The sequence below is a fragment of the Neofelis nebulosa genome, chromosome 11, assembly GCF_028018385.1.
Source record: "Neofelis nebulosa isolate mNeoNeb1 chromosome 11, mNeoNeb1.pri, whole genome shotgun sequence".
Lineage (NCBI taxonomy): Eukaryota > Metazoa > Chordata > Mammalia > Carnivora > Felidae > Neofelis > Neofelis nebulosa.
The window spans coordinates 95,289,835-95,317,279 of record NC_080792.1 but is presented as its reverse complement, the minus strand read 5'-3'; the positions used below and the strand labels follow the sequence as shown (position 1 = coordinate 95,317,279).

The 27,445-nt window shown below is 50.3% G+C and overlaps 1 protein-coding gene and 1 long non-coding RNA gene across 3 annotated transcripts; one reads left to right on the top strand and one right to left on the bottom strand.

The window, feature by feature from the left end:
* CHFR (checkpoint with forkhead and ring finger domains) lies at positions 1 to 27,140 on the top strand. Of its 2 annotated transcripts, XM_058691571.1 has the most exons (18): positions 1 to 130; positions 324 to 467; positions 4,165 to 4,264; positions 6,683 to 6,792; positions 7,902 to 7,961; positions 8,118 to 8,327; positions 12,046 to 12,213; positions 14,432 to 14,591; positions 15,534 to 15,688; positions 15,779 to 15,941; positions 17,925 to 18,067; positions 19,212 to 19,328; positions 19,784 to 19,867; positions 20,519 to 20,589; positions 21,546 to 21,633; positions 24,050 to 24,157; positions 24,587 to 24,659; positions 25,897 to 27,140. In XM_058691571.1, exons 2-18 carry the CDS (start codon positions 335 to 337, stop codon positions 25,937 to 25,939), a joined length of 1,986 nt encoding a protein of 661 aa, XP_058547554.1. In that variant the 5' UTR covers positions 1 to 130; positions 324 to 334; the 3' UTR covers positions 25,940 to 27,140. The 2 variants fall into 2 exon arrangements, with proteins under 2 accessions (XP_058547554.1, XP_058547555.1); XM_058691572.1 differs by lacking the exon at positions 8,118 to 8,327.
* LOC131489552 (uncharacterized) lies at positions 3,545 to 8,619 on the bottom strand. The gene is made up of 2 exons (XR_009250646.1): positions 8,550 to 8,619; positions 3,545 to 4,294 (listed from the first exon to the last, which is right to left on the bottom strand). It is a non-coding gene; the product is annotated as an uncharacterized LOC131489552 (long non-coding RNA).
* Positions 27,141 to 27,445: the final 305 nt, after the last annotated feature.

Genomic DNA, 27,445 nt, shown 5'->3' with positions numbered 1-27,445 from the left:
ACCGCCAGCCAATCGCAGGGCACGGACGCCGCTGGCCCCGCCCGGCGGATCAGCTGAGGGATCCGCGATGTCTGTTGACAGCGGCGGCGGCGGCGGCGCGGCCGGTTCCGGGTTCGGCGCGCGCTGGGGGGTAAGCGGACCGCGCGGGGCTGTGGCGGGTCGGCGGGCGGAACGCGGCCGCGGCCGGAGGAGGCGGGGGTCCGGCCCGCGGCGGCGGCGTGGCGTGGGCGCCGAGGCCGGGAGGGCCGCGGGGCGGAGCGGCGGGGCCGCAGCCCCTGCTTTCGCGGTCCGAGAGCCTCACCCGCGCTTCCGGGTCTCGTCAGATGTGAATCCGATGGAGCAGCCCGGGGAAGGCCCGCAGCCGCCGCAGCAGCAGCCGTGGGGGAGACTCCTCCGCTTGGGCGCCGGCGAGGGCGAGCCGCACGTGCTCCTGAGGAAACCCGAGTGGACCATCGGGCGGAGGAGAGGTGCGGACCGGGGGTGGTGGGGGAGAACCGGGGCCGGGGGCCGGGAGCCGGGCGAGACTGTTCCCCAGGCGGTGGGAGGCCCCTGGGCGGGGCCCACTGTGCTTTCTAGTTTTTCCTGTGAGAGCTGCAGTTTATTCACTTATCGTTCCGCCAGGTCACTTCTCAGTGCTTCCTGCAGATTATTTAATTCTCATTACCACTTTATGAAGTAGGTGCACTGACCTAAGCTGCCCCGGGTATTAGAATGCAGTCTTCTCAAGTTCATGACTGCAGGAAGCATCTTCTCCGACCTCCATGGGATGAGATTGAAGTCAGTAACAGAACATTGCAAAATTCAGTGTGGAAATTAAACAACACACGTAAACAACCAATGGGCCCAAAAAGAAATCACAAGGGAAATTAGAAGATACCTTGAAATGAATGAAAATGAAAGCGTAATCTGCCAAAGTTTACAGGATGCAGCTGAAGCAGTGCTCAGGGGGAAATTTATAGCCTGTAGGTGGCTACATTGAAAAACATCTCAAGTCCCAGCTTATAGAACAGAGCTGCTCAAATATTCGTTGATTGAATGAGCCTGGGACGCTGGGACGGACAAAGTCTGGCAGCTAGGTGGGAAAGGGTGGTCACCCTCCACTCTTAACTGCCTCTAAACTCCTAAGTGGCCATCCCTTGTAGCTTTCCTACAGGGGCAGAAGTGCACTGGTCCAGTCAACAAAATGTATTTTGTCTGAAAGTTAAGAAATCATCTCTCTGATTTTATATATTTTTAATTTTTTTTTTTTTTTAATTCCAGTGCAGTTGGCATAGGATGTTTAGTTTCGGGTGTAAAATATAGTGATCCAACGATTTTGTACGTTACTCAGTGCTCATCACCGGAAGTGGGTTCCTCGATCCCCATCACCTAGTTCCCCCAGCCCCCACCCACTGCCCCCCTGGTGACCAGCAGTGGTTAAGAGTCTTATTTTTTTGTTTCTGACTTTATATTGTAAAAAAGGGAGAATGTGAAAGTTTGTTGAAAAGCAAGTATTTTTTTCTAGGTTAACTATATTGGAATTAAAAAAAGGCTAAGTACTATGATAAAAAAATAAGATGAAGATAATAGAATAAAATAAAAGCAATTATGTTTTGGTTTTATTTTACCCCTAATGATGTACCTGCACCTGGTTTTGTTGTTGTTTTGGTAGTCTTAAATCCCAATATCAAGTTAGAGGGTTTTTTTGTTTTGTTTACAATTTTGAATGTATTTACATGTGCTTGGAAAGTTTTGGAAAATGCATTAATTGCTTTTTTTTTAAATTTTTTAAAAATGTTTATTTATTTTTGAGAGAGAGAGAGAGAGAGAGGAAGAGCTAGAGAGAGAGGGAGACACAGAATGTGAAGTAGGCTCCAGGCTCCCAGCTGTCAGCACAGAGCCCGATGTGGGGCTCGAACTCACGAGCTGTGAGATCATGACCTGAGCCACCCAGGCGCCCCTAATTGCTTTTAATTGAGGTAATAGGAAATTTGGTGAAGAGCTTCTTTGGTCTGGACTAAGGACTTTGTACCTCCTTTGTATGTCCTTCCTAGAGTTCCTGAAGGATAATTGAGATCAAATGTGGGAAATGCTTAAAGGAGCCTGGTTTAGAGTTAGCAAATAACGTTAACCATTGTTATTACAACACAGTATTATGTATCATTTTACATGTTAATACGAGGAGCAAAAAGGGGTTGTTGAATTAATCTTAAAAAGAAGACCTTTTGGTGAATGTATTGAGCTCTCCGGGGAAATAGAAGTTGCCCTGTTGGTCTGCTCAGGCTGCTATAACAAAACACTGCAGACCAGGAAGCTTAAGGAAGAGAAATTTATTTTTCACAGTCGTTAAGTGCAAGAAGTCCAAGATTAAGGTGCTAGTCAATTCGTTTCTTGCTGAGTCTTTGTCCTGGACTGTAGACTTCCTCATCCTCACAGGCCACACACAATGTTGTTGTCTCTTCCACTTCCTTCTCTTATAAGGGCATCAGTCCTAGTGATTTCATTCAACCTTTATTCCTCCTTACAGGCCCTGTCCTTATAGTCATATTGGGGTTCAGGCCTTTAACTCGGGAATTTGGGGGAGACACAAACATTCCTTAAGAGTTGTAGAACGTGGTTATACTTACTTTAAAACAGTAGTGTGCCTGCTAGGTATAAGGCATTATTCTGAGGATAAAGGCAGAGCTGAGTTGACCTGTGTTTCCCAGCGAGCTTCCCATCCTCGGGGAGTGGGAGCAGTGTGCACCAGCCATGTGACAGATTTAACCAAGTGAATGACATACAGGGCAGATGCCAAGAATAGAGCTTAGCACGAGTATCTTGGATCCAAATTAGAAAGCTCATGTTCTTGGTGTGGAGAAGCTTGTTAAAATCCCATCCCAGTGACACGGTCACTAGGGCTAGGTCTGGGCTGCAAAGAAACTGTCCTGCTTCTTGTGCCCAGTATGCTGGGAAGATCCTGAGCATAGGGGAAATTGACCCTGGGTAAATGTAGCAAAGCACTTCCCATAATATAAAAGGTGCAAATAAGATTTCTACTACTTGAGGTTTAGGGAGGTGTAGTTCACATATGGTAAAATTCATCCCGTTATAGGTGTTGAGTGAGTGTTGAGAAATGGAATCACCACTGCAGTCCAGTGCAGAACATTTCCATCACCCCAGAAAGTTCCCTGGTGGTCCTTTGGATCAGCCCCCTCCTCTCACCCCTAGCTCTGGCAGCCATCTGTCTAATTTCTATCCCTGTCATTCTGCCTTTCCAGAATGTCATCTAAGTGGAATCACACAATATTCCACCATAGTCTGTGTATGGCTTCTTTTCTCTGACATAATCCTTTTGAGATTCATTTTAGGCTGTTTTGTGTTTCAGTAATGTATTTCTGGTTGATGCTGTGTAGTAGTCCGCTGTTTGGATGTACTACAGTTTGTTTTTTTCCCCACGGTTTGTTTTTTAATTCACCACCAGTTGATGGACACTTACTTATATTGCTTCCCATTTTTACTTATTAAAAATAAAGCTATAAACCTTAGTAGCTATAGTATAAATGTCTTACAAGCAAATTCGCGATTAGATAGTAAAAACTCCTGAAAACTTTTATTCTCTGGAGAGAACACAGTATTTAAGGATTTCCCCCTTGCATTTAATGAGGATATAATGACTGTATTCAGATCATTGAGTGTAGATGCATCCACCTTCTGTTTTAAATTTTCTCAAGCGTGTTCATGTGTCTGTAATTTGCTCAGTCATGTTTTCTGTGAGTCTTGGTCCTCGCTTCAGTTTTGTGATGATTTATGAAACCTTAGATTACACGGAAAAGAAATTAAGGACTGACTTAAGATGAAGAATTACTTAACTAAGCCCCTTAGTTTTTTTAAACTTCTGCTTTTATCAGGGTAGCTGCACATATGTGCATGTTGTAAAATTGTCACCAAGAAGCCAGAGGTGTTGATGAGGGTATCCTCTAGGTAATGGGGAGTCAGAAAGGTTCAAGACAGTCCCTGTCTCTTTACTTTGGATTAATACATAAATGCTTTTTAAAAAATTGCTTCCTATCTTACTTGATTAGGCTGTCTCCCACCGTGCATATACCATGGGTCCTCGTTTTCAACCACGTGCTTTGATTAAGCAAAGGGCACTTTTGTGCACAGTCCCCACGGTCACATCCAATGTATCCCTCTCTGTTTTAGGTTGTGATCTTTCATTCCCTGGCAATAAACTGGTCTCTGGAGATCACTGTAAAATTATTGTGGATGAAAAATCTGGTCAGGTGTCGCTGGAAGATACCAGGTAATCTCTTTCTTGTCTTGAAGCCGGTGGCTACAGAGAAGAAACAAAGGATTATTTTCTGTTAACACAGTAGTTCGCTAGTTTCCAGGATATTAGGAAATATGTTTTCTGGTTTCCAGTAACTCTTTCATGTCTATGATGCTTCTTGAATATATTCAAATTAAAGCAAAAATATCTCTGAAAAAGGACTTAAAAGGCAGTGATAACCTTCTAGTTGCAAACCTATTCGAATTAGACTTTTTTCCTCCAAATCAAAAAAATATTTTCTTTTTAAAAAATTGTTGCACAACATAAGGAGTAGGTAAAAGTGAAAAGCTTTGCCAAATCCTACTAGCCCACTAGAAATTCGTATGTGTTTATTTTGTATTAAGGAGGTTTTACTATGTACGTTGTATCCTTTTTTTTTTTCACTTTTATTTATGGCGAGCTTACATTTGGTACATCTAGATTTATCTTGTCTATTTCATTATTATTTTATAATAACTTATCTGTCAGTTCCTTTATTGGTGGAGATTTATTATTTTGACTTTTTCTTATTCTAAACAACGCTGCGACTCTTCTCTTCCAAGACGCTTTGCATTCATGTCGATTATTTTCTTGGGATAAATTCATAGGAAGGAACGCTGTGTCAGAATGTGCCTATTTTAAACCCAGGACAAGTAGCAGATGGCCTTCCAGCAGTACGTTGAGAATATGCCTTTCCCAACCAGATGAATTTTTGTTTTGTGAAGGTCAAGTGCTCCGAGATTGTTTGGTAACTACAATGTTAGGGATGAAAGACTAGAAATTAGGTTTATGAGGATGAACTGATGCTCCTTTCCTATTCTGGTACGTAGCAGATCAAGTTCCTTATTTCCCAGCCCAATGTAGGGTAACGTAGCACTGGTTCTAGAGTTGTCCTCAAGCAGCAGATCCTGGCTTTCCAATGCTGGCGGTATGACCATATTGGCTTCTTGGGGCTCTTGTAACAAATTACCACAAACTCAGTGGCTTCAAAGCACGCAAAGCTACGACCTTCTAGTGCTGAACGTACAAAGTCTCACTCAGGTCTCATTGGATTAACCAAATCAAGGTGTCAGCAGGGCCGGCTCCTTCTGGAGGCTCTAGGGGAGAATCCGTTCCCCGGCTTTTCCAGCTTCTAGAGGCTCTTGCGTTCCTTAGCTGAGGTGCCTGGAGGGGAGAGGGTGTCCATTCTTCACACGGGCAGCAGGAACTGCAGGTGCAGAGGCCCCGAGGCGCGAGCAGGCCCTGTGTGCCGAGGAGCAGTGAGTGGGAAGGCAGGGAAGTTAGACCGGAGCGGGAAGGCCCTGGTGTTCATACTAGAGAGCCTGGACTTTAGCCCGAGAGCAGTCATCGGGGGTTTGAGCAGAAGAGCAAAGTCGGGCTCCTGTGGTTAGAAAGAGCACGAGAGTGGAGTGCGGAGGGCCCTGGCAGCACAGGCTCTGGCTGGCTGTGGCGGCACCACCAGTGTTTGTACGTGAGGTTTCGCTGGGACACGGCCATTCTCCCGACTACATCCTGTGTGCGGCTGCTCTCGTGTGTCAGCAGCAGAGCCCAGGAGTTGGGACAGAGACCGTGTGACCGTACAGCCTGAACTGCTTACTTTCTGGCCCTTTCCAGAACACTGAAGGAGTAGAAGTCTGCTCAGATGTAAAAATAAAGTCTCTTTACCACCGGAGGCCTTAGGCGTGAAACCATAGAGTTAAGACATGGGTGGTTTGAACGCCTGAAGCTGGGTCAGTTTGTTTAGTTGCTGACTTTTGTTCTTGTCTCGTACACTGTTCGTCCACTTGTGATTTTCTGTTGGGTGTCTACTCGGGTTTCTCCTCAGGGAAGCCCTTCCAGTCCCGTCTGACTTAGGCTCCCGCCTGTGCCCTCTGCAGCCCCCGCCTCTTCCACCTGGTGGTGTGGTCCCTGACGGACTGGAGTGACCTCCCGACCGAGGGACCACACCATCTTCCAGCGCAGAGCCTCGAATTCATTTGCTTCTGCTCAGAACCCATCTTTTAAGGGTGTCAGTGCCCATCTGAGGGATGAGCTGGCCTGCTGGGAGGGAAGGGTAGATGAGTGGACGGAGCTAAGTGCAGAAGCGGGGGGAAGCTGGAAATCGGAGCTGCTGGTAGAAGTCCAGGGTCCTCCAGAGGCCGGCAGAGGATGGACGACGTGCTGTTGGATAAGCAGAAATGTTGAAGCACGGTCAGGCTGTCAGTAAGGGGGCAGCAGGCAAGCTTTCTCTCAGGAGAACTGTAGGGTGGCACCTGCACATGTGCCTCGTTACATGTTTACGTCATTCTTGGGAGTATTTTACATTTTCGAAGGCATAATATTGGACTTCTTTCTAAGTGGTGGTAGAAAAAGAAAATTTTAACTCCCAAGTTATTGTAAGTAGGATAAATTGCATTTTTGTTGTCTCTGCAGCACCAATGGAACAGTAATTAACAAGCTGAAGGTTGTTAAGAAGCAGACTTGTCCTTTGCAGACTGGGGATGTCATCTACTTGGTGTATAGGAAGAATGAGCCAGAATACAGTAAGAGAGGGAATGTACAGGGTGGGCCTCGGGTGGTGTATGGGGGGGAAGTCTGGTCACAGCTGGGAAGCTTCGTGAAAGTGAGCCTGCTGAAGCAGGTATTTCCCTTCAGACTGTCAGTGTTAGCTACATTTTCTTTGTTCTTTATGGAGACTCTTTTTTTTTTTAAAGGTTTATTTATTTTTGAGAGTGAGCACAAGCAGAGAAGGGGCAGAGAGAGAGGGAGGCACAGGATGTGAAGCAGGCTCCAGGCTCTGAGCTGTCAGCACAGAACCCGACGTGGGGCTCGAACCCATGAACCGTGAGATCATGACCTGAGCTGAAGTCGGACGCTCAGCTGCCTGAGCCACCCGGGCTCCCCTTTATGTAGATTCTTGGTGTGAGTCCTGTTGAAGAGTGGGAGTGTTGGCCTTGCACTGTGAGCCCCGGCCATTCTTCACAAATACCACAATGCTCATGAGTCTTGCATTTCAAAATGGCAAGGAGAAGTGAACAGGGATGGGCTGGGTTACATAGCAGAAGATAATTTGAGTTGTGGGGAGGAAGACCTAGAATGAGGGGCTGAAGGCCACTCATGACTCTGCTTTTGGAGGCCTTACAGGAGACAACAGAGGCCTGACGATCCCCTTCAGGCTTTTCCAGATCTGAGTGTCTATGTTTGGGGAAGAAGAACGAAACAGGACAAGGAGAGTTGGGAGAGTTTTTGGAAGGTTACCCCCAAACTGGCAGGAGGAGGCAGATACGCTCAGGCTGTCTGTAGCGTTGTCAAGGCCAGCCCCTGGCCCCGTGGCAGGGCCTTGTGTCTTCTCCTTCCGGTGGTTTGAAATGACCGGCAAAGCACAGATTCATTATCTACTCATCGTTTTCCCTTCCCTGCGTCTGCCTTCTGGCTCAGGATGTTTTTTCCCGGAGGCTTATTTATTTTAAAGTTGGTGAAGATGCTTTGGTTCGCTTATTTTGAAATTCCTTAAACTGGGTAGTGTTGTCAGTAGCTAGTAAGTCAACATAGTCAACAACGACAAAGGGACTGAAGTGACAGAAAGGAGAAGAGGGAAGGAGCCCTGCTGGTACGTGAGGACACTGTTCTGATCTGCTTGGTTTCATTTCAGACGTGGCATACCTCTACGAGTCTCTGCATGAAAAGCAAGGCATCACACAAGACCCCTTTGGTAAGTGAGACTGTGACAGAGGAGTGGGTGCGTGGTAAGGGCTGCTGATTCTTACTGGCAAAAAGCCTTTTCATCTGCTGGAAAGTCCTGCCTGAGGTAGTGGTGCTCCTCCTGAGCCCTGACTCTACACTCCTTCTGCTCCTGTTGTGCTCACAGAAGCTAATAAAGAGAATGTGTTCCACGTGACCAAAGATACCTCAGGTGCAGGGCAAGGTGACGATCCCCAGGTCCTGCTGTCATCGCCCACTACTCAGGCGTGCTTTGAGGAACCACAGCCATCGACGTCGACCTCGGACCTCTTCCCCATGGCCTCTACCTCTTCCACGGAGCCCACCTCTGCGGGGCAAGCGCCTCCCTTCAGCCCTGGTGAGATGGGGGTCTCAGAGTGGTAGCTGCGTTGCTCTTCAGTCACTGACTCTGACATGTCACGTCACATAAGCCACTAAGGAAGTCAGAGGTGACATCAGGCATCGGGCTCTCAGCAGGATTTCTGTACTCGTAAATATTGTTTTCTTCCACCCCCCGATAGAAATGCTGAGGGTCGGAGATTTCCTGGGATTTTTATAGTTTTATTGGGATATAACTCACCTGCCATAAAAATCACCCGGGCGAAGTGTACACTTCAGGGGTTTTTACTATATTCGTACTGCTGTGTGATTCCAGAACATGTCATATCATAAACAGTCACTGCTCTCCCTCGGCAACCACTAATCTGCATTCTGTCTCTGTGGTTTTGCCTGTTCTGGACATTTCATAGAATCGGAATCATGGGGCACCTAGGTGGCTCAAGTCGGTTAAGCATCCGACTTAGCTCAGGCCATGATCTCACGGTTTGTGAGTTGGAGCCCCATGTCGGGCTCTGTGCTGACAGCTCAGAGCCTGGAGCCTGCTTCAGATTCTGTGTCTCCCTCTCTCTGCCCCTCTCCTCCTCGAGCTCTGTCTCAGAAATGAATAAACATTAAAAAATTTTTAAGTAGTAAGAATTGGAATCCTATACTCTGTGGCCTTTTGTGTCTTCTGTTTTCACTGAGCATCATGTTTTCAAGACTCATCTAGAGTAACATATAATTAAAATTTTTTTCATGTTTATTTATTTATTTTGATAGAGCACGAGCAGGGAGTGGCAGAGAGAGAGGGAGACAGAGTACCAAGCAGGCTCCCCACTGTCCGTGTGCAGAGCTCAATGCAGTGTTCGAACCCACGACCTGTGAGATCATAACCTGAGCCCTAATCAAGAGTCAGACAGTTAAGCAACTGAACCACCCAGGCACCCGTCGACACTTTTAGAAATACAAAATAATGAATGTGAACAAGTCCATGTAACATTAACATGTTGTTATAAAATTAAAGGACTAAAAAAACATTTGACACTGGCCGCAGAAAAAATATGCAGATAAATAAAGTATAACGGTCCAAGCATGTAAGAATTTAGCAACGAATATGGCAGTTCAAAGCCACGAGCAAAACTGGGTTGTTTAATGAGCAGAAGTGATTAACATTTGAAAGAAAATAAAGGTAGTTTTGTCCCTCATCCATTACAACAAACTACTTCAAGATGGGTTTGAATGTAAACCACAATAGTGCCTGATGAAAACAAAGGTGATTATTTATATAATTTGGGGGAATTTTTCTTTATACGTGATACAAAGGCAAAAACCACAATTAAAAAAAAAACAGTCAATGGGGGCGCCTGGATGTCTCAGTCGGTTAAGGGTCATAATCTCTCGGTTCATGGGTTCAAGCCCCATATCAGTCTCCGTGCTCGCAGCATGGAGCCTGATCCTCTGTCCGCTCTCTCTCTGCCCCTCCTCCTCTCTCTCTCTCTCAAAAATACACATTTAAAGAGCACATGAGCAGGGGAAGAGCAGAGAGAGAGGGAGACACAGAACCCAAAGCAGTCTCCAGTCTCCGAGCTGTCAGCACAGAGCCCAACACGGGGCTCGAACCCACAAACTGTGAGATCATGACCTGAGCCGAAGTCGGGTGCCCAACCGACTGAGCTACCCAGGCACCCCAAAAATAAACATTTAAAAAATAATTAAAAATAAAAAGTCAACTGGGAGCACCTGGGTGGCTCAGTCGGTTAAGCTTCCGACTTCGGCTCAGGTCACGATCTCGTGGTTTGTGGGCTCGAGCCCCACGTTGGGCTCTGTGCTGACAGCTCAGAGCCTGGAGCCTGCTCCTGATTCTGTGTCTCCCTTTCTCTCTGCCCCTCCCCTGCTCACTCTCTGTCTCTCTCTGTCTCTCAAAAATAAATAAATGTAAAAGAAAAATTAAAAAAAATAAGTCAATAAATCCAACCATTAAAAAAATTTAGGAGTGCCTGTGTGGCTTAGTCAGTTAAGTGTCTGACTTTGGCTCAGGTCGTGATCTCACAGTTTGTGGTTCAAACCCCACATCAGGCTCTGTGCTGACAGCTCAGAGCCTAGAGTCTGCTTCAGATTCTGTGTCTCCCTCTCTCTTTTCCTCTCCCCTGCTCGCACTCTGATTTTATTTTTCTCAAAAATAAATAAACATTAAAAAAGATTAAAACAAAAATTCTCTCACCCCCTCTTTGCCCCTCCCCTACTCGTGCATGCTCTCTTTCAAAACAAAACAAAACAAAACAAAAAAAGATTTTAAAAATAGAACTACCATTTGGTCCAGTAATCTTACTCCTGGATAAATATCCAGAGGCATTGAAATCACTGTCTCCAAGAGATGTCTGCACCCCATGTTCATTGCAGACTATTCACAAAGGCCAAAGACTTGGAAACAACCTAAGTGTCCCTCGATGGATGGATGGATAAAGAAAATGTGACTTGTGTCTGTGTACGCATACAATTGTTGATTCCACCGTGAAAGGGCAGTGTGTTTATATATTGTGCAATTAACAAATAAAAGCTTAAACAAAATCTTGCTGTAAGCAAATCCAATGGAAAGCTTCCCTCCCATTGTGTAATGTTGGGGAAATTTTTCTATCTGCATGCCTCAATGTATACATACTAACAAAATAACCAGCCTCCTAAATGTGAGGTTTGGTGCCAACTTATTTCATAAGTTTTAGATGAATCCTCACTGTTTGTCTGTCGGAGAGTACCATCATCATCATCTTTATTCTGGAGTGAGAAGCTCGACTAAGCATAGAAAGTCCTTGAGACCATGGTGGGAGTGAGAACCAGAGCCAGCAGCCAGCCCAGGAAGCTCCCTCTTTTCTCCCTTTGCTGTACGAGCTGATTTGCTCCCCAAACAATCTTACTAACTTTTTTGTTTGGCTGCTGTAGGGCAGTTTCTTTTTCAAGGTAACAACACTTGAGTATTATAGACCGGATATGTACTGTAGTATGGTGTTACACATTAGGTCTTGATTAAGATAAAGGTTATTAGAAAGTCTCCTTAACCTTTCTGCCAGGCTCATTTAAATTCGTGACTCCTTGGGAAATCGTTCACACGCAGCATCCCTGTCTGGCTTCCATCTCCTTGTAATCTGAAGCCTGCTGCGTCCCTGTCCTGAGAGGCCTGTGTGTTCTTCTGCGCCAGTGCTGCTCAGAGCACAGGGAATGTTATGGGGCTGCTGGCACACGGATTGGCCCTGTCTTAGACCAGATGTCCCACAGCTGACCCCGGCACCACCACCCCGGTCACAGACACCTCTGTGTTTCTTTCCCAGTGGGTGTGCTGCTGGCCCAGCTCCCCCGAGCCCAGTAGTGGGTGCGTGTGCACTTCAGAAGTGTGAGCCGAGTGTTTCTGTAAGCGTGTATTACTGAGAATACGGCATCTTGGAACACCTAGGCCTGGTTTGAATCTGGGGTGGTTTACCTGCCATACCCTCTGCTTCCAGGCTGCACGAATCAGAACTTTTCTTGTTGGGGTGCCTGCGTGGCTCAGCTGTTAGGCATCCAACTCTTGATTTCGACTTCGGTCAAGATCCCAGGGTTGTGGGATCAAGCCCTGTGTTGGGCTGAGCATGGAGCCTGCTTGAGATTCTTTGTCTCTCCCTCTGCCGCTCTCCCCCGCTGACGTTCTCTCTCTCTCTCTCTCTCTCTCTCTCTCTCTCTCTCTCTCAAATTAAAAAATAAACCTGTCTTGTTTGTCCCTCTCACAGACTTCAGAGATGCAGGCGTCTCCCCAAAAGAATGTGGTCCGTCTGTGGCAAATGATGAAATCCCCACCTTCCCTTCGGCTCTCCCAGACAGAGAAGGAGCACCCTTCTCTCTGCCAGGGTCCCGGGACCAAGAGGATTTGGAGCCTGTCACGAAGAGAATGAAAGCAGGTAAGAGTCTCACCGTTTTGTGTATCTCTGGCCCTTGAGAGGTGTTGAGCTGCTCCTGACAGGGCCTCCCCTTCTGTGGAAGCGGATGCCTCAGCATTTTCAAAATGGCAATGTGAGCCTTTTTTTCCTTTTGACAGCATCGGGGTTGAACCCTATTTATTATCTGGTTATGCTGATGGTCTGGAAGCAGTGCATTCTGAGTTGCAGTTCTGTCTTGATATGACTATCGGTTTGTAAGAATATGCACCTGGGTGGCCTAGTCGGTTAGGTGTCCAACTTTGGCTCAGGTCATGATCTCATGGTTGGTGGGTTCGAGCCCCGCATGGGGCTCCCTGCTGGTACCACAGAGCCCACTTTGGGTCCTCCGTCCCCCCGCCCCGCCCCTGCTTGTGCATGCGTGCTCTCTCTCAAAGTAATAATGATTTGAAAAAAGAAAGGTGACTTAGAGAAAAATCTGCCCTTAAAAAGCCAAAGTTAAAAGGATTGTAAAAGATACTTGGGAACATTTAACGGGACAGTGGCTGTGCTGTAGGCCTGAGAGTAGCCTGCGGTTGGAGCAGTGAGGCCGGGGGGCTCTGGGAGGGAGGGCAGGCCTCGGGGAAGGAGACGAGGATATTGGATGTGTTGAGTGGAAAATTGAAGCGACTGGCTTGAGGAGGGTGTCGAAAAAAATCAGCAACAGTACGTAAAAAAGTAAGTATACAAATGAGGCCTTTTTTTTACTCTAGCAAAAATGAAAAATTGTAGAAGGAAGAAAACTTAATTTTGGTGCACTGTTTGGCTCAGCAGTGAATATTTACCTAAGCATAGTAGCGTAAATACGATGTACGGAACTAACAAATACAATATACCAAACTAACAATTGTGTTACGATAATATAGTGAATGGGGCCAGGGGGCAGAATCCTTCTCTATCTTTTTTTTTTTTTTTTTTTTTTTTTTTTTTTTTTTTTTTTTAACATTTTTTATTTATTTTTGGGACAGAGAGAGACAGAGCATGAACGGGGGAGGGCCAGAGAGAGAGGGAGACACAGAATCAGAAACAGGCTCCAGGCTCCGAGCCATCAGCCCAGAGCCTGACGCGGGGCTCGAACTCACGGACCGCGAGATCGTGACCTGGCTGAAGTCGGACGCTTAACCGACTGCGCCACCCAGGCGCCCCTAGAATCCTTCTCTATCTTAATAGATGTCGGGAGATGGACCGTGTCTAAAGTCAGTCAGCCTCAACAGAGCATTACAGTTCAGAAACCTGGAGGTCCACGCCAGGAGAAACACCCAAAAACATGAAAGTAGTTTCCTCAGAGGAGGGAGCTTGGAGGTGAGGACAGGCCAGGGCAGAGGGCTGGTGCCCTCTTAATATTTGATTTTGTAAATTGTGTGCAAGTATTTCTTTCGTTAAAAATAAAAATTAACCTATGAGCACTATAGAACACCAGCAGAAGAAAAGGAAAAAAAAAAAAAAAAGTTAAAAGCTCTTGGTAACGTCGGTATTTTCCAGGACATACACAAGTCATGTTTTTTGTTTAAACAAAAACGATGATTATACACAAATATCGTGTGACAAGCCACCTTAATCTTTTAACCATGTATCCCGAATGCTTCTTTTTATGCCATTGTTCTTCTAAACCAAAACTTAAGGGTACTGGAACTTGGGACTTACTTTAGGCCTTCTTTAAAATACAAACAGGGGTGCCTGGGGGGTTCAGTCCGTTCTGCGTCCAGCTTCGGCTCAGGTCATGATCTCACCACTCTTTGGCTTGAGTCCCATGTCGAGTTCCACACTCTGAGCACAGAGCTTGCTTGGGAGGGGGGGAGAACGAGAGCAGTGGGGGGGCTCTCTCTCCCCTCTCTCGCTCGCTCTTCTTCTCCCTCTCCTCTCTCCCTCTCTCCCTCTCTCCCTCCCTCCCTCTCTCCCTCCCTCCCTCCCTCCCTCTCTCCCTCCCTCCCTCCCTCCCTCCCTCCCTCTCTCCCTCTCTCCCTCCCTCCCTCCCTCCCTTCCTCTCTCCCTCCCTCTCTCCCTCTCGGGAGTCTCCCTGTCTTTCTGCCCCTCCCCCAGCCACATGCTCTCTCTCTGAAAATAAAGAAACTTAAAAAAATAAACTACACACAGCAGTGAGGGCTGTGTCTTCTGTCCACAGGTTGAGATGTTCCTAAAACAAAAAAGACTCGGTGTCTGTTTCTTCCCTGGTTGATGGTGGGCATGTGCCCCTTTCTCGCAGAGGGGGAGGCCGAGCTGAGCCTGCACTTGCTGGTTGCGGACCAGTGTAGCCACGCCCACACTGCCCTCGGGGGCGTCAGACCTGAGGCCGTGAAGCCGGACAAGATGGAGGAGACACTCACGTGCATCATCTGCCAGGACTTGCTGCACGACTGCGTGAGGTGCGGTCGCCGCGGGGGGGCCCGCGGGGGTGTCGTGGGGTGGCGGCGGGGGTGGGGAGCGGCCCCCGGCAAGCAGGCCTCCGGACCGCATCCGCTGCGGCTCGGCTTGGGGCGCTGCCGTCGTGCTGCTCGTGCGGCCACCACGCCGAGAACCTGGCCGTGGTAACTACGGCTGTAGAAGAGCCCGCAAGGCGAGGTGGCAGCGGCCTCGGTCCGCGCCCGTCACGACTGACCCAAGAGGCCTGGCGCGCCTCGGACGCAGAACAGGAGAACCGTGCTGAGCTTTGAGGGGGCGTCGTTGGCACAGAGGGAGTGCCCCCAGATGAGGCCCCCAGGAGCGGCTTGGGGACAGCCCTCTCCCGGCTTTTCTGTGGGGACTTAAGAGGGAGAGCCTGTCCGAGTCTCCACTTTTTGGCATTCGGTGTCCCGGTTCCTCATGTTCCTGGAGTCACAGCCTGCTTGACCGTCCCTCTCGGAATACGGATGGTCACTTCTGGTTCCTTTTAATTAACAAGGACCAAATAAAGTAGTTTAGGGTGAAAGCTGTTCTCGCATGGGAGCTGTTTCTCACCTGGCTTATGGAAGGCAGGCGACACTCCCAGTCAACGGAGCCTGCAGATGCTGCCACCAGTGGGCGCTGTACGCAGGGTGGGTGTGTCGTCCCCCCGCCCCCCCTCCACACCGAGAAGCATGGGTTCTAGTCTCTGCTGGATCAAGTGCGCTTGGTGGGTGGCTAATTTGTAACCGACCCTCAGCCCGAGTGAGGCCACGTCCTCCTCTGGGAAAGACGCAGCATAAACTAGGGCCCCTGCCTCTCAGGCTCCAGGCAGGCCATGCCCCGTGTGCCCTGGCATCCGGGGGGCTGCCGCGGCTTGGCAGACAAAGGCTCCACCTGCAAGTGCTCCGCGGGGGGTGTCTGAAGGCCTGTCCTTGTGCCCTCAGCCTGCAGCCCTGCATGCACACCTTCTGTGCCGCCTGCTACTCGGGCTGGATGGAGCGCTCCGCCTTCTGCCCCACCTGCCGCTGTCCGGTGGAGAGGATCTGTAAAAACCACATCCTGAACAACCTGGTGGAGGCGTACCTTCTCCAGCACCCAGGCAAGTGGGGAGCCTGCCCAGCTCCAGGAGACGGTGGGGTGTCTCTCCAGGGGCCCCTTGGCCAGCAGAGCCATGTCCTTTGAATTCCAGACAAGAGTCGCAGCGAGGAAGACGTGCGGAGCATGGCTGCCAGGAACAAGATCACTCAAGACATGCTGCAGCCCAAAGTCAGAAGGTCTTTCTCTGATGAGGAGGGCAGTTCGGAGGACCTGCTGGAGCTGTCAGACGCGGACAGCGAGTCCTCGGACATCAGGTGAGCTTGTGCCTGGCTCCGAGCGGAGCGGGGAGCTGGGAGGCGGCACGGGGCCCGAGTCCCGCCTCTGTACTGAGCGGCCCAGCTCGTGCGTGGTCTGCGTTCTGATGTGTGACGTCAGCCAGTGACGGCGCCCGCCTCGGGCATGGTGAGGACGGGGCGGGCGCCGGCTGAGGACGGCCGCTCAGTTTGCTGATGGTGGGGGGATTTGCCACCAGCCTTCTCCAGTACCCCTTCCCTTCTCAGGCATACGCGCGATATTTATTCTCTTCTGTTGCTTATCTTCTTCCTCCCCACGTTAGTGAGATGTAACGGGTGTACAGCCCTGTGTGAGTTCAGGGTGTGCAGGGTAGTGGTTAGACTGACGTCTGTTAGAAAATGACTGCCATGACCCGTCCCTTGTTATCTGCCGACACCTCCTCAGGTGCCTTCATGCATTGGCTACGACGGGGTGCAGGATTTAATGTGTTCTTTGTCTACTGTGGGCACGCTTCCTCTAGCTCAGCTGGTGACCGGAGTCCCACGGTGTGAGTTGTTGCAGTATCGTCATTTGTGAGGATGTTATTGCGGGAAAGCCACGGTCACCTGGCCAAGAGGATGCGATTCTAGCAGACCTTGTTCTATTTGCTGTAGAATGCTGCTGTCTGCGGACTCAGAAGTCCACAGTGCGTGTTTTGGGTGGGTCATGACATTTGAAGAGACAAAAATCAAATCCCCTAATTAATTACTTTTTTTTTCTTTTTGTAAAATTTAGAGATAGTGATGAAGCAGCAAGTAATAAAATCACCGTAGTATGAGCATTTTATTGTGTATCCTTCTGGCAACTCCTATACGTAGTCACTCGTATTTCCTTTGTTAACAAAGTAAAAGGCGATATACTTTAAATATCCTCATAAAGATGGGATCCTGCTGTACATACGGTTCTGTGCTGTTTCCGGAATTCTGACTGGAGAGGCAGTGCTGCGGGACAGACCCTACAGTCACAGCTCTGAGCGCACATCCAGTTAGCTCGCGGGGGTGCTTCAGCTCAGAGAGCCTCACTGGGAAGGCGCCTTGCTGGGCCTGGCACCTGTGTCATCGTATGCCCGTCAGAGGGGTCCTGGTGGTGGCTCCTGAGGTTTGTGGAGGGATGTCGGGAAACTCTGATGACAGTTGGTGTGGCCTGAGACGAAGGTCATCTGGTTCCGAAATGAGGTCAAGCGGCTTCTCACTAGTTGTTTTCTGGTCACGTCTTCCCCGTTCTTCCCTCGTTGACTCCTGCCGTTGGAGACAGGCTCAGGGCGGCGTTCTCTGAGAGGAGGGGAGGGTCTGTGGGTGTGTTTCCTGTGGGTTCGTTTTTTAACTATCTGCATTGTTTGGAAAGCGCAGCTGAAGTGCACACAGCTGGGTGGCCCGCCGGGAAGTCCCCGGACGACAGCAGCATTCAGTTGTGGCACATTTTGTTCAGACTTTAACACCGTTTCATAGGTGCCTAGGGTGATGGGCCTGAGTGTGCCCCTGGACGTAGTTCACAGCTCGCCCAGCATCAAACCTGTGAGAGTGGGTCGTGCCCAACGTGGGGACTGAGTGGCCACACTCCGGGGGACACTGTGCTGGAAACCGGGGTGGGCACAATGTGTCTCCGAACCGTAGGAGCTGCGGAGGGGGGGCGGGGGGCGGGGGATCTCTGGAAACCTTACAGCAAAGGGGAGCCAGCAGGTAGCAGGGAACGGGGCCCTCCCTGCTACTGCTCTGGCGTGAGCACTGACCGGGTGTCCAGTGGGGACGTGCCTTCTGTCCCCTTCACACACGCTGGGCGGCAGCAGACACAGAGCTGAGGCATGAAGGAGGGATGAGGTCTGCGGGCGGACCAGATGCCTCCAGGCTGGGGATCTGGGTCTCCTCTGGTCATCGGGGCTGGGGGCGTTGGTGCCGCCCCCTACGTGTGCCAGGGCAGAGCTCACTGCTTCTCTGCACCCCGTGTGCCCGTGTGCTTCCTTGCAGCCAGCCGTACATCGTGTGCAGACAGTGCCCTGAGTACCGGAGGCAGGCGGGCCAGCCCCTCCCCTGCCCAGGGCCTGGCAGTGAGCCAGGGGCAGCACAGGCTCCTGGGGATGCACCGTCCACGTCCACCAGCGTCACGACAGGTGAGACGCCGCGCCTTCCGTGCTGTCGTCCTGCTTTTTTTTTTTTTTTTCCTTCTGGCTCCTCCCCCGCTCCCGCCCTGCTCCGGTCACTGCCTCCCTTGCCCTACCCTCTCCTACCTTGTTGCTGCATGTACTCTGTTGTGGGTTCAGAAACCAGAGAGAGTTAAGTTGCTCTCTCGTGGATCTCTGCTCCTGGGCCCTCCTGGGGGGTTCGTTCCTCATTCTGACACGTGGGACCCCCAGCCCACTGCTTTGGGCTTTGGCATCCCCAGGGCTGCTTGCTAAAGCTGAAATGACCCCTACGTGGGCCCCTCAATGAGAGCCTGGCTGTTGTGTCATCAGAGCCACCCTGAGCTCTGCCCGCCGGCGGGTCCCCAGGTGCCATCGAGAAAGGGAGAGAGAACATGTGGAATCCATGTTTTTGGCCCTGGCCATTCTTCAGTAGGGCCCAGTTTCTTAGCTGATGTGGGCCTGAGCCCGTCATGAGGCCACTGACTCAGGATCATGACCCAAAGCCGAGTTCAGAGCCATCCACCCTGACACGGTGCTGCAGCTCTCTCCATGGGTGACCCGTGGACAGATGGGCAGGGCGGGGCCTGGTTGCCTCCCGACTCTGCGATTCCGCAGGTGCGGTGTCATTTTCAGACTGGAAGTCCCCAGCGGGATGGGCCTATAGCAGGTGTGCATGCATAGACAGAGCTTCCCATGTGGTCATTGAGTGGCCGCGGCTGAGCTGTGTGGACACAGCTGTTGCAGGGGCGGAGGTCAGCCAGTCATGGCCCCCAGGCCTGCCACCTGTTTATTTGGAAGAGACAGAGATTAAATATAGAACTTGCTCTATTGTTTTATGGTGTGTGCTTTATGGCCCAAGGAAATGGTAGAAAACCTGCAAGTGATCTTTGAAATCTTGCTATAACTGCTGAACTGAAGTATCACGTTTGTTTTTCATTCTATTTAAAATGTGTCGTTTAAATGGCAGACTACCGTTTCGCAGTTTCAGAAAACGTGTGTGAGTTCTCCCTGGGTTTTCCTGTGGATCTGTCTCCTTGTGTACCTTCCAGCCACGTCCCTAGGCATGCATCGGATCTCCTATTTCTGCCTGTGTCCTGATGTGCGCGGCCTGAATATCCTGTCTGTTCCGCAGCCCAGGATTACGTGTGTGCCCTGCAAGGAAGCCATGCCATCTGCACTTGCTGCTTCCAGCCCATGCCCGACCGGAGGGCAGAACGTGAGCAGGACCCTCGCATCGCCCCCCAGCAGTGTGAGTAAGGGTGTGCACGGACGCTGCCTGCCTGAGCGGCCTCCCCACCGCCGAGCCTCTCCTGCGTCCTTCTAGGGTCAGGTTTCAGAGTGTTGCTGACGGTGTGTGTGGTGTGCTGCGAAGACGTGGGTCTGTTTCCTCATCTGCGTACTCGGTTGTGTGTGCAGCCACATCGAATGACCATCTTTTCCTGTCAGTTGATGACCCACCCCTTCGTACACCGAGTTTCCGTGTATGGGTGGTTCTCCTTCTGGAGGCTGCCTCTGACCTTTGTTGCCGCCTCAGGAGCATCATATTTTCATGACGTGTCACTCTTGAATGTGATAGACGAAATACAGTGCTGTGATTTGCAAGTCTGGGATTGCTGTTAACGTGGACTTTGCCGTTTATTTAATGGTTATGTGAATTTAGCCCTCGCCGAAATGGCCTGACTGGTGCTTGTGCTGTGTCCACAGGTGCCGTTTGCCTGCAGCCTTTCTGCCACCTGTACTGGGGCTGCGCCCGGGCCGGCTGTCTCGGCTGCCTGGCCCCGTTCTGTGGTAATGCCGGCACTTCAGCTCTCTGCCTATCCTCTTGCTGCATTTGAGGGTGCTGGTGGGCTAGCGTGGCCCGGCTTGAGAGGGGCCACCGTCGATGACCTGCTTCTCACACACGTTTGACATTTTTTTAAATGTTTGTTTATTTACTTAGTGCGCATACAAGAGCAGGGAAAGGGCAGAGAGAGGAAGGGAGAGAGAGAATCCCAGCTAGGCTCTGCCCCGCAGGGCGGAGCCCAGCATGGGGCTTGATCCCATGAACCTTGAGATCTTGGCCTGAGCCAAGACTGAGCCACCCAGGCGCCCCCTGTGTTTGACATTTAGAAGTGTCCCTCTGCTAGCTCAAAACCAGGCAGTAACAACTATGGGGATACTGAGCTCAGTCAGGAGGGTTTACTTATGTGCGAGGAACACCACCAACAAAAACGCCGCCTGGCTGCGGCATTCAGACCTCACGGTGCCAGACCAGGTGCCCAGGGGACGGAGAAAGCTGTCAGAAGTCATTTTACTTGCTTTCTTTTTAAAGCCATATTTTACAATGGAAGCTTTTATTCTTTCTGGACTGTAAGAAAGGAAATTTGGTTATCTTAGCTGTCAGTGAACGATACTTTCATAGATTGTAAGACGGTGACTTTGCTTCCTTCCATTTGGCAGAGCTGGACCTGGGTGACAGGTGTCTGGACGGGGTTCTCAGCAATAATCACTATGAGTCAGACATCCTGAAGGTAGGGGACTTCACGTACAGGCGCGGGTGGGGGCTCAGGCCTAGAAGAGGCCCCCGGGAGGCTTTCAGCTCTCCCAGTGGCTCTGACTAGTCCTGCCGCCGAGCTCACCACATTGGTGTTTTCCCGTGTGTTCCTGTCTTCCAAGAGGTTATTTCCTTCATGCCCATCACGCCACGAGTCCACAGGTGTCGTCTCCGGTGCCTGTGTGCCCCACGCAGAGTTTTGGGGTCTGGGTGGGGGCCGGGGCGGCCCTTTGCTGGAACCCGGGCCTCTCTCTGGCTTCCTCTTTTCTGACTTTGTCCTTCTCGCGTCTTAGGAAACTGAAGCTTACGTGGCTCTTAGAATTTCAGTGTTTAACGTGCACATCATTCTCTTGGCGAGAGTTGTGCCTCTCTCCCATGTTGGCAGCGTTGCACACGCCGGACCTGTATGGCAGGCCCCTTGGCACCGCGTGCTCTGGTTAGATGTCCGCGTGCTGCTCTCTTGTAGGACCACACAAGAGAGCTGAGGCCAGGGTGTAGATGTAAAGCCTCGGCTTCCTTACCGTGTGGTCGTGCGGCTGTTGCCACGCTAGAGCCGCCCCGGCCAAGGTCAGGTGTCGCCCCGCTCCTGTGCTCGGAGCGTCTGCAGGATTTTGGAGAGAATGTGGTAGCTCGTGTGTTCAGCTTTCGGAAGCTAGCTTTCCTTCTGAGGCTCTGACAAAGCCATGTGGGAAGAGAGCCCTTGCAGACTAGCTTGTGAGCGTGTTGCCGGGTCCCGGGCATCCTGGTCCTCGTGTGTTGCGGTCCTGAAGGCCTCACAACTGCCTGATGCAAATTCCTGCCGTGGTTAGCCTGCCTGTGCCGTGGCCTTGCCCGCGTTCGAGGGCCTTGCATGAAATGTTTGCTTTCTTGTCATTTTAGTCTTCTGTTCTCCAAGCTAGTATTTCTAAGATTTCCCTTCTTTCCCCATCCCAGAATTACCTGGCAACCAGGGGTTTGACGTGGAAAAACATGTTGACTGAAAGTCTCGTGGCTCTGCAGAGGGGAGTGTTCCTGCTGTCTGGTAAGCGCCATCGCACCTGCCTTCCTCCCTCTGCTGCGGCGGTGTGTTTGCGGTGGCCCCTCTGCCTCCACTACGGAGGAGAGCCTCCGGGCTGCCTTCCTGCGTGTACGCCCTCACCCTCCACCCACCCTGGCGGTGGGTGGCAGACAGGCACCAGTACTTCAGGATTTGAGCCCACGTGACACATTCTAGGCTCTTTTCTGCCGTGGGGGAGGAAGGGACACAGCTGAAGAGACCGTGACCCCACCTCTTGGCATCTTTCGGGTCCTGGGTCCGGTGCTTCTCAAGCCCTCAGGGTCCTCGTGGGCCTTTCACTGATGTGTTGGTGTAGGCTTGGCCCGTCTCCCAGGGGCACCCGGGACATTGTGAAATGTGGTTTTAGTCACTCAGGGAGGGTGCAGAAAAATCAACAAATGACTTTTTTTCCTAAGACACAAATTATTGTGAAAGACTTCAGAGGCTTCTGGGAATCCTTCCAAGCGGATACGTGCTCACGACTGTCTCGGGACCCGCCCTGGGGGTGCGGTCTGACATGCGGGCCTGAGCTCTCTTTAGCTTCTTAGTGGGACTGCCATCGTGGCATGGCCCAGAAAGACGTGTGAGTGAAGCATGGTGGGTAAAGCGAAAATCACAGGGAATCCCACCCCCGAGGACCCAGTGATGATGCCGTATGGCCTGTGCACCCGCCACACGTGGGCACGGTCAGAGTCCTCATAGATGAAACCCTACCACATGTGCTCTTCACTCGGTGGTATTCCCCAGACCCTTTCTATGTCAGCGAAGTTCTTTACCTGGATTGTTTTTCAAGTTTCTTTATTTTGAGAGAGACAGAGACAGCGCAGGTTGGGGAGGGGCAGAGAGAGAGAAAGAGAGAGAGAGAGAGAGAGAGAGGGAGAATGAGAATCCCAAGAATCCCAGCTCGGGGCTTGAGCTCATGAAACCACGGGATCATGATCTGAGCTGCAGTTGAGAGTCAGACGCTCAATCGACTGAGCCACCCAGGCACCCCTACCTTGATTTTTGTTCTATAGTATTTTAGTATCATGGTTTATTTAACCAAATCATTAATATAGGATATTTAGGTTATTCTCCACGTTTCATTGTCTGAATAAGCACTGCAGCCTCTGAGCCTGCAGGATGGTAGGCTAGAAAAGTTGTTCCATCAAGATAAATTAAGTAAATAAATATACGAGTAAGTAAGTAAATATTAAGTAAGTAAATTGTTGGATGGTGGTATGAACAAACAGTTGAGACTTTGCCATATTCGCTGTCCCTCCCAGAAGAACGTGCCTCAGCATCTTCCTGAGCCCATCTGCCCTGCCTTTGCCTGTAAATACAGACAAGGCAACTGGGATGTATCACTGGTTTATCTGCCTGTGTTGGGGTATTAGCAGAATTGAAGATCTTTTTGCTTTATGGTTCATTGGCTTGTCTGTGACCTTGGCCCATACTTACGTTAGTCTATTTGGATTTGGGGGCATGGCTTGGTAGGATATCTTTGTCATTTAAAGGTGCAACATATGGTTGCTTGTGTGGCAAATGTGTTTTCCACTATTTTATTAGTATCTCACTTTTGTTGTATGTGTTTCCGTTGTGGTGTTTACATTGTAGGTAGTCAGATTTACAGATCCTTTCCTGTGTGTTATTTGGTTTTTATGACATAAATAGCTCAAGAGAAAAATAATACTCATTCCTCTCAGTACTTTCTTGGATTTTTATTTTTAGTGTTACTATTTTTTTAGAAATGCTCTATTTTGGGGGCTCATGGGTGGCTCAGTTGGTTAAGCGTCCGACTTTGGCTCAGGTCATGATCTCGCAGTCTCTGAGTTTGCGCCCCATGTCCGGCTGTGTGCTGACAGCTCAGAGCCTGAAGCCTGCTTCAGATTCTGTCTCCGTCTCTCTCTGCACCTCCCCTGCTCTCATTCTGTCTCTCTCTTTCTCTCAAAAATAAACATAAAAAAAAATATTTTTAAATGATCTATTTTTTTAAGCTTATATATTTACTTAGAGAACGGGAACGCATGCTTGAGCGGGGGAAGGGGTGGAGAGAATCCCACGCAGGCTCCACACTGCCATCACAGAGCCCCATGTGGGGCTTGAATTCATGACATGACCTGAGCCAAAATCCAGAGTTGGACACTTAACTGACCGAGCCACCCAGGCACCGCTACTTTTTTGGATTTTTAAAGTGTTTGAATTTTTTATCCAAGTGGAATTATTTTGCTGTGAGGAAATAAGTTGGTATCGAGACTGGTTTTGTTCTTGTTTTCTGAAAGTCTGGCCCATTGTCTCTACCCCATTTACGGATCAGTGCACTGGTTTCCCACTAGTTTACAAGGCCACAGCTATTCTGCTGTTCTGGAAACATGATGCTGCCTGATGACTGGCATGCCCACATGAGGCTGTGTCCTTCCAGATTACAGAATCACAGGGAACACTGTGCTCTGTTACTGCTGTGGCCTGAGAAGCTTCCGAGAGCTGACCTACCAGTATCGGCAGAACATTCCTGCTTCCGAGTTGCCAGGTAAGGAAGCCCCTCACCCCCTGCCTCAGTTCTGTCTAGTCTAGATGGGCGTCTGCGTTCTCAGTGGCTGTGTGCACCAGCAGGGAGAAGACTGGGCAGATGGGCTGCCTGGCGGCCATGCTTATTCCCAGGCCGTCCTCGACCCCAAGTTGGCTCAGGCTCTGGGCCCGTGGGCCGCGACACACGTTTCTAAAACAGGATTCGCAAAAACAACCTATAGGCAAGCGTAGTAGTCTTTATTTCCTAAAGTGGGTTTTTAGTTAAACTTTTTTCCCCCTTGGAAGCTTGGAACAGGCAAGGAAACTAGTTATAAAGCATGACAAAATGCTACAGCTGTAGTTTCTTTCTTTGGGTCTTTACTTAAGTTGGCTTAGCTGAGTTTGTGAGTGTTGGGTGTTACTACGTACGCGTGACTTTTTCTCTCCCCAGTGGCTGTAACATCCCGTCCTGACTGCTATTGGGGCCGCAACTGCCGCACTCAGGTGAAGGCCCACCACGCAATGTGAGTGAGACACTGCGGGTGGGGCACAGGCACCCAGGGCTGGGGAGGGCGCCAGAATGGGCCTCCTGCAGAAAGCAGACCCTCTTTTTCCTAACAGGAAGGCGAGTTTTTTCTTTTAAGTGTTTCGGCCAAGTTGACGCCACGGCTTTTAGAGATCTGTATGAACCAGTTAACTACTTACTCATAAATATAGTCATTTAGTTCTGTCTGTATACAGGCCTAGTGTTGTTTCAAAACCCTGCTCTTCTGTTCTCATTTCGTGAAGCGTTTGCATGCAGACGTTTACCTCTGTGTCTGTGGAACACAGCTGTCGTTCCCGCTGACACACTGGAGGGTTAGTACTTTGTGAATCCGTGGCCGTGGTCACCGAGAACTTCCTGAACCACCGGCCTGGGCGTGTGCCGCTGCCCTGAGTCTGTGTTTGGTGCCGCGAGCACATGTCTGTGATAGCTCTAACTTGGCGGTTCTCACTGGGCATTTCCTGCTCCCAGTGACGTCCGCTTTGCCACATGGGTTCGTCTGCGGACGTAAGTTTGTTTGCATTTTCAAGCCATAAGTGAGGTGTCCTATAAATCAACCTCATGGATTGATGCTTCTTGAGGCTGCTGTGATCCCCAGTCACTTGTGGTTCAAATCACAGTTACTGAGAAGGATGCCCTTCTTGCAGGGGACAAGGCCCCAAGTGAAGGCTCCCTGGAGGACTAATCCCGTGGAATAAAAACCTGGCTGTGTATTTGAGCATAGACAGAGTCCAGGAGATTGTTTCCTTTTAGAGAAAGAGATTTGGCTAGTAACTAGCCAGTCTTTCTTAATAAAGACAGGGATAAGGATAGCTAGGGCACGTGTGTCCTACTCTGGGGGTGACCTGCTCGTCACAAAGAGGGAGGTGGTGGCTCTGGCACCCACTGGGCGAGTCTATTGGTTCTGCCCTGCGGGGTGGCCCTCAGTGACTGGGGGATTCTGAGGAGGCACAACTCTGAGTCTCTTCCCTAGGAAAGTTACCGAAGGTGCTTGAATTTTAAAAAGTAAAAATCAAATGTCTGACTTCTAAAACTTAAGAAGGACAAGAAGGCTGTCTAGGGGTTAGTATCTTTGATGGATCAGACCCTGCTGCTGTGAGCCACCCCGCATGTGCGATCAGTTTCTCATCAGGCTTCTCCAGCGTGTGATCTCCAGAGTCGCTTATCGGAATGCTTCTTGATGCTGGCTTGTGTAATTCGACTTTTTGTCCCTGCAGGAAATTCAATCATATCTGTGAACAGACAAGGTTCAAGAACTGAGTATCTAGGAGGCACCAAGGTGGCGTGGGGGTAGTGGAAGTCAGCGACAGCGTGTTTCAGAAAATACCGGATACAAACATTTTCAGGGCATTTTACAGCCCCCCGGCGGGGGGGGGGGGGGGGGGGGCTGGGGGTCTCTACGTCCGGCACTGTAGCGTGGCTTTTTCTTCTGTGGCGTGAGACCCTCTTGCCGAGAGCCCCCTACCCCAGTGGCCTGGGAGGCCTGGGGTGGCATGAACAGCCCCTCCTCTGGCCTTGGGGCCACCAGAGCACGTCAGCCAGAAGAACCACTGTCAGCCGCCCCCTCGCGCTCAGACAATGACGTTCAGGTTTGCTCTTTGGACCTTTCCCAAAACTGTGGCTAAGACAGACGTCTCTCTTCAAGAAAGCTCTCATGGGAGGAAAAGGAAAGTCTGTCAGAAACGTCCTGTTGTTGAAGGGAAAGGGGGCAAAGGCTTACAGCCTGCGGGCATAGCCACAGCCCTGCTTCGGGGACAGCCACGACTCGTGGGAGTTTCTATTTGTAAGAGGTTTGGTGCTGATCTTTTAGTAAGATTTATCACAAACTGTAGCACAAGTAATATATAATTTACAAATTGACTAAAATTGGGATAGTAGGGTGTTTGAAGGAATAAACATGTGTTTCTGTTTATTACGAAAAGGAAAAAATCAGATGTCCGGAACTGCTAACCCTAGATCCCCAGTGTTAGGTGCGTGGCCCTGTCCCAGGAGGGCATAAGGTGGGTTGTTTCCACCCTCGGCCTGCCGTGGAGCAGAGCCCTGGTGCCCGCTTCCCACTCCGTGGGCACAGCCACAGGCCCTGCTGAGCTGCCCCATGGTCTTTCTCTGTTCCCTGCCGGGCCGGTTCAGCCCTGGGGTGCTCCAGCCCATCTGGAGCGGCCCCTGCCCCGAGAGCGCCAGGGACCTTTGCCGGTGAGACCTCGTCTCCGTCATTGGGTTTGCCATGTCATCTGGAATAATACTTGAAATTTTGTTCTTTGTTAAAAAAAAAAAGTTTTTTATCGTTTGTTGAAATCATCTGTTATTTTTGTTTGCAAAATTGTAACTTTCGCTTCTTCTCAGGAATAGGATTTTCAACTGTTGTCTTGCTCTTGATACAGACTCTGAGAAGCAGCGCTGTTTGTGGAAAAGGCCTCCTTCCCGCATTCTAATAAACAAGCCGTGTCTGTTTCTCTCCCTACGCGCTCGTCCATGTGTTGGCTGCGATGTGCTCCTTCCCATCGTGGGGGACAGCCTGCCGGCACCGCTGGTTACTGACTCCCCGCTCATGAGAGTTGCACCTGCAGCCTCACTCACATGAGCCAGGTGGCTGGAACGAGGCCTGCAGGCCTGGGGGGCCCGGGGTCAGGGCCCAGGTCTGAGTACTTGGGAAAAGGGGAGAGGCATAGGATCTCTTGGATCCACCAGCCCCAAGTGACACCCTCTGGTCACACGTTGAAGCTGTGGCCTGCACGGGACCGCGGCCTGCCCTCCACATCAGAGGGC

Excerpts from the sequence above, each read along its gene's own strand:
- CHFR (XM_058691571.1), top strand. The coding sequence starts at position 335 with ATGGAGCAGCCCGGGGAAGGCCCGCAGCCGCCGCAGCAGCAGCCGTGG. Across the intron at positions 6,793-7,901 it reads GAAGAATGAGCCAGAATACA|ACGTGGCATACCTCTACGAG; the intron begins GTAAGAGAGGGA and ends GTTTCATTTCAG. Across the intron at positions 8,328-12,045 it reads AGCGCCTCCCTTCAGCCCTG|ACTTCAGAGATGCAGGCGTC; the intron begins GTGAGATGGGGG and ends TCCCTCTCACAG.